The 6,776-nt window shown below is 29.5% G+C and overlaps 1 protein-coding gene across 1 annotated transcript; it reads right to left on the reverse strand.

The window, feature by feature from the left end:
• Positions 1–246: 246 nt before the first annotated feature.
• On the reverse strand, positions 247–6,496 carry LOC113373800 (protein yellow-like). The gene is made up of 5 exons (XM_026614076.1): positions 6,256–6,496; positions 2,445–2,630; positions 2,211–2,302; positions 1,772–2,140; positions 247–717 (listed from the first exon to the last, which is right to left on the reverse strand). The coding sequence occupies exons 1-5, from the start codon at positions 6,494–6,496 to the stop codon at positions 247–249; spliced, it is 1,359 nt and encodes a 452-aa protein (XP_026469861.1).
• Between the last annotated feature and the right edge of the window lie 280 nt (positions 6,497–6,776).

Here is a 6,776-nt window from a genome sequence, read left to right on the forward strand (position 1 = left end):
TTGTTTCAATTTAGACAATTGTAGTTTTATTGCATCTAGAAATTTATAAAAAAGAGTAATTTCAGAAATTATTCACAAAAGTTTTATGAACAGATTAACTTTTAATTTATTATATCACGAAGTGAACTTTAATAACTTTAAATAAGACTCATTTTCAAAGTGGAAATATAAGTACTAATTAACGAATAAATACTTGTAACAAATCAGAGTATTTTCAACACGTAAATAAAAGTACAAATGTGTGCCCTATTTGTAAAACAAAGTATTATGCCACCAGTATGCAGCAGGAGTTGATCCCTGATTTATAACTGGTTTATAGACCGTCTGCGGATTATATATCGGTTTATAGAAAATAGGTTCATAAAATATATTATTTCTGGTATTATCGATTTCGCAAACCGTTCCTTTTACTAATTCTTGTACTGGAGCCCAAAAGATCCTGAAATTAATATCATGGTAATCCAATTCGGATAAGAGGAAAACTGGCATCCTATCTGATAAAACCCAAGCAATTCCTCCTTTATCGATTTTTATATCACTAGGAAAGACTAATCCGACATCGTCTTTATCGACAAGGGCATGATTTTGCTTTTGGTAAGGCGAAGATGAGTGCCAGCATCCAATTCCATTACGATCTATAAGGTTGTAAAGCATGAGGCCGCTGTCGTCCATAACTTTGGCTGTAACATGACCTAAAGTTTCACGTTCCTCCAAAACCTGCGAAGAAATTAAAATCTTGTATATTATCTAATTAGTACCAATTAGGGTTTATCGGTTTTCAAAAACCGGTTTTAAAAACCGTTTTTTTGGCGAAAATTATGGAATTCGAAAACCGGGTTTTTAGTGAAAAAAGTCGATTTTCACTGTATAAATGGAAGATGACAAATATAGCCAAATATAAAAGATAGATGAAAGCGTAATTCTTGAAATCATATCGGCTCATAGCATTTCGTATCTTATCAGTCTGCAATAGTTCCCAGAAAAGTTTTGTATATATTAATTTAGATTTGTATACCAGTGTATACATTAATTTAAATCAGTGTGACTTCTTCTTGAAGAAGTAATTTTCTCTACTCAAACTTAAAAAAAAAAGAGTTTTAAACTTTAGAAGCCACAAGTTAAAGAACAAAAAACTTAGAATTATTATATCAGGCTTTAAAAACAATTAAGCATAATTTGGTTGCCAGTATGAGAGTATTTAAATCACAGCATGTATCAACATGTATCATATAAACATTTTTTTGTTTTCTTTTAATTTAATGAATTTTTTTATTTAAAAATGTATAATTTTTATTTATTCGAAAACTTTCTTTTCACTTTCATAAAAATATTTACATCCTTATATGCGAAAATGATGCATGAATACCGAATAATTATTTTCAAAGTTATTAAATCAAGATAAACTATTATTATTTAGTTCTATTAATTAAAATAAAAAAAATTTGTTTACTATCTATAAAATTAAACAATACAAAAATTCAGTCAAATACTGCTCTAAATTACACTAAATTTTCGGATAACTTACTGAATACTCGAGCAAAAATTTATTTTCTTTATAAAATTCGAAAACCGGTTAAAACCGGTTTTTTAGTAAAATTAAAATTCGAAAACCGGTTTTCTAAAATATCGGTTTTTGTATAAACCCTAGTACCAATATCAAACTATTTTGGCTCGTATATTTCGAACTTAGGAGTTTGTAATAAACTTCAACTATTGATTGCATTAGAATTTTCCTAATACTATTATGTACTTAAATATAATATAAGTTTACCTGAAAATCATGATAACTATCTTCTACCCTCTTTTCGTCTCTCAAAATCTTTGTAGACACAGCAAACTCCCTCTCACTGGCCAGAGGACTGAAGAACAATGTTCTAAGTCCATCGCTCATTATTGGTGACAAGGTTATACCAAATATTCCTTCTTCTCCCCATTGGAAATTCAAACCAGCCACATTAAAATCTCCTTTAAGAGGATCGGGCATAAAGAAACTGTGCTCAAATCTCCAAGTTTTATCTTTTTCCCAAGAGTAAACTATTAAACCGTATCCTAACTCGTCGCTCATATAAGCGAAAGTATCATCGCAGGATGAACCCATATCAATGGCTATGTTGGCGATAAATGTGTCTGGATTGGTATCCTAAAATAAAATATATATATTATATTAGGGAGTACCTAAAATTTTGTTAATAAAATGATCAAAATCTTACTTCGGGTCTGAATGGAGTACGTCTTATGCGTCTATTTGTTCTTAAGTCGAAGACATTCAGGGCGTAAGGGCACACATTCACAGTGGTATTTCCTATGCTCAAAACAAATAGTTTTTTAAAATAATTGATGTATTTGAATATTGCTAAATTCTTAGAAAAAAAGTTGATCTCTTAAGATAGTTCTTCTAATCAGACTAATTTTGAATAAACAACACATGACAATAATTTACATACCGATTCCGACAGTACCAGTATCCAGGACCCATAATCTATTACATTCATCAACTTTAATCCTGTAAGCCGTAGTGATGCCCCTCAAGCAGTCTCCTTGTTTATTAGATGGCCAATCTGGGTATGGTTCTAATGGAGGCGACTTGTCATTGGAATGCAGGGAAATGCTGTTTAAAGTGGCAGGTATACCTGTGAAATTAAATCATTTCACAAAAATATATTCTACTAGGTCAATGATAGAAAATAAACTATTGGAAATAAATTAAAATATAAGTACAATGTCAAGCCCTAAAAAGCCTTAACCACTTTATCAACTGGTTTACGTGATGCTCATTAATCGTGAAGTAAAATATCAACAAACGGAGGATGATGGCTTTGGAAATTTAAGAGCACTTCATGAACTTCATAGATACGATAAAATTTAATAGTTTGACAAAATTTTATTACGACCAGGATGGAATAATCGTTTCTAGCGATTAGATCTAAATTTTTACAGTTGTCATGGAAACTCATACAAGTGCATTCGTCGTAACGGCAATTGTTCAACAATATGTCTCCGAATTTGAAAAGAGGCTCAATAAGTGGAAGATTAAAATAAATAAAAGAAAATCTAGCCATATAACCTTCACAACAAGAACCCTGGACTGCCCAAGCGTAAAAATAAACAACATAGAAATACCAAAATATGAGAGCGTAAAATACAAAGCTATGAAAACAAACTCCTTTTATATAAAACAATAATTATCCCAATTTAGACATACGGCATTGAGCTATGGGCGTGCGCAAGCAATTCAAATATAAAAAAAATACAAGTAGCGCAATCGAAAATTTTAAGATGCATGCCCTACATAAAGACCTAAAAATAAAAACTATTAATGAAATGATAAAAGAAAGGAGCAAAAAATACCACGAAAAACTACCAGGTCACCCAAACATATATTTAAAAGAATTAAGCGAAAAATATCCCACACGAATTTTGAGGAAAAAATGGACTTACGATCTTAAATAAAATGTCAAAAAAAAAGAGTTATCTCATAAGAGATAATCTCTTAAATGCATTAACATTACAGACATTATATTGTCTTAAAAATGTATATTATTTTGATTGACAATAAAACTATGCAAAAAAAAGATCCAAATTTTATTCAGATTGAGGATATTTTGAACTCTGCCTTGAAGATAGTCAGTCCTAATCATGTATCATAAAATTATCAAATTTTTGCGCAACCGATCAGTTTTTTGGTATTTCAAAAATCAACCAAAAGAACTAAATATTATCTGACATAAATTTACCAATAATTTACCATAGATTAGATCTGCAAATTTAGTAATGTTCCAGCAAAAAATCTTATAGGTAGGCGTAAAACATACTATATTATTGCAATTATTGGTATATTAAAAACAAGTTGCAAAATAAATAATTTATTATATTGCAATTTCAGTGAATGTGTACCGAGTCAACCACGTTTAACGATATTCAGCATAATTGAACAGTTTACGAGAAACGGCAATTTATCTATCGGGACATTTATGTAATAATTAAGTAAAATGTGTCTCGAACATGCTAGAAAAAGTAACACGGCTGCCGATTTTCCAATGTCAACCATTTGACATATTAGTTAATCGACGTAGAAAATGTTGAAAGTATTTCATCGTATTAGTGATATATAAATATCTGCATTCTTGAAATCATTTCGAGTGATTTATAATTTATTAATGTTGTTTATAACTATTTATAAGGCATTCAGTTTTATTTTTAATACGTCAGTCGTTATCGTGCCATTTTTAGGTTGTAAAATTTCTCAATAATAAAATTATCAAGTATTTCACCATTTTACAATCCTGATTAGATGCGCCAAATTTGAAACTTGCAACCTACTTCAGTACATTTTTTAAAGAAGGGCCACATAGAGTCGACCGATTTTAAAAATTTTAAGTTCTTAGTTTAAATAGTTCAACAAAAACTCTCAATTCTTGAAAACTTGGGGATATTGTGTTTTTTTTTTGCTGTGGTCTTAGAAATGTTATTCACGATTACGGTTCCAAAGATTGAGTGTCATAATTGTATCAAAGCTCTAAGTTGCACTTAAAAGCTCATAATTTCTAAGCAATGTGAAAAAATTTTTTTGCTACATTTTTTCAGGTTAATACTATCTCCTCGTTTCGTCACAGAAAGTCGCTTAGGCACATATGATTTTTGGATACTAGGGATCAAAATAAGATACTTTGCTGAAGAAACCATACCTCTAAAATGAATTCTGATGTCTCGTGTATTGACCCAAAAATAAGGGTTAAAATTTTAAAACTTTATTTTGATCCATTTAGAGTGCCCCAATCAGGCCCAAATGTATGAACGACTCTCACTAACTTTGGAAGGTCGATTGACCCGTGCCCGTGGTTCACTCTCTGGGACCCTTCCTGGGTGTTTTTTCAAAATTCAACCCTTATCTTTGGGTCAATGCACGGGACATTATAATTCATTTTAGAGGTATGGTTTCTTCAGCAAAGTATCTTATTTTGATCTCTAGTATCCATATTTCAGTCAAATATTTCAAACATAAACAGTGTAACAGAAAATAAAAATGAGTAATTATTTTTTCTTATATATTGTTACCTATGTATATTTTTCAAATTGAATTTATTTTAATTTATTTAAGATCTAAGTTATAAATAAGGAACAAGTTTTATATTAGTATTTTATAGCAATAATAATATGCATCTGCAAATTCAGAATAATCCCTTCTATTATTTAGCAATTCAAATTACAATAAATTTATCATTAGTTGATATCGATTTCATCATGGTACAGCAAATATTAATTTGCATGTATATACCGTAGTTTTCAATATTCATTATAAGAGTTTAAATATCTAATATAATCACTAAAATAATTGCTGGAACGTAAGGTGATTAAGTAATTAGGAAACTACTTTTGATTTGCGTTCAACATGAGTAAAATGATACAGAAAAATGTACACGATTTACATTTCACTAATATATAATATTTTATGAAACACTCACATACACACGCACACACACACACATATATATATATATATATATATATATACATACTTATATATCTGTACAGATGTATGAATCAAAACGCCTCCTACACGGTTATTCGAATTTTGTTAAATCTTTTTGAAGTTTGTTAAGGAAAATTTTAAGGATTTAAATGATTATAGAACTATAGTAATATTGTAAAATGGAAAAATGCAAAAAACAACATATCATTGTCAAAAGTATCATGGAAAAAATTCATTTGTTTGACATTGGATATGGAATTTGTAGTTAGTTGATCGTAGATTGAATAGTGTACATATGAACAGAATTTGACAAATTAATTTGCTTAAAATATGAACTTAAGTAATAATGTATCATAAGTTACTAGTGAGAAAAAAGTAATTAAGGTATTGTAATTACTAAAATCTAACTGAAATATGGTGCGAGATTGTAAAAATTTTAGGCAACATTATTGAAGCAATTATTTTGAGTGAAAAAATCGAAGGTAATATTGTACTTTTAATGCGGATACTATAATAATATAATTCTTTCGGAAATTTGTTATACTGTTTAAAAGACTGCAATTTCCAAAATGTATATGTTATGTTAAGATTATAAATGAATCACAAAGGCAGGCAAAATAGGATATTGCAAAGTATAGGTTGGGGTATTAAAAATTGTTGGAGTTTCAGAATTGCAGACGTGGGCACAGGACAACGTCTGTCGGGTCATCTAGTATATATACATATAAATGTGATTATTCTAAATTACAAATGTTCAATAATAATCAAATAATTTATCAAATTACCTTCACGCCATCTGGGCACAGTGACAAACATCCTGTCCCCCCACGTTTCGATTCCTACTGGTAAACCATTTTCAGGGATAAATTGGCCATTGCTGATGGCAGTCAGTCTTTCTTCAATTGTTGGATAAGCAAAGTCTAACACACGCCAATTAAATCTTTCTCGTAGCACTCGTGCAGATTGGCCAAATTTTAAAGCCCCCAAGAAAATGGCCAAAAGGCAGCATTCTTTGATTACAGACATCGTGCACTGATGAAAAATATTATGAAAAAATATTTATTTTTTAGTTTTAAATTGAAAGAAGAAGCTATTATTGGGGATAGGTTTTATTAAAATATGCAAATCCATGATGAATTTATGTTTTAGATTTCTTTATGTTTTAGCTCTTACTGAATTATAATTCATATTCAATATCTTATACAAAGTACTTATGTTTTTAATTGAAGTTTTAAGCATATTGCTTAATTAATTATTCTATACAGTAATAAACTTTACAAAAATACATATTCGTAATAAATATCCC

Source organism: Ctenocephalides felis, unplaced genomic scaffold (assembly GCF_003426905.1).
Source record: "Ctenocephalides felis isolate EL2017-DRISC unplaced genomic scaffold, ASM342690v1 CF-g0.4_SCAFFOLD_01604, whole genome shotgun sequence".
Classification (NCBI taxonomy): domain Eukaryota; kingdom Metazoa; phylum Arthropoda; class Insecta; order Siphonaptera; family Pulicidae; genus Ctenocephalides; species Ctenocephalides felis.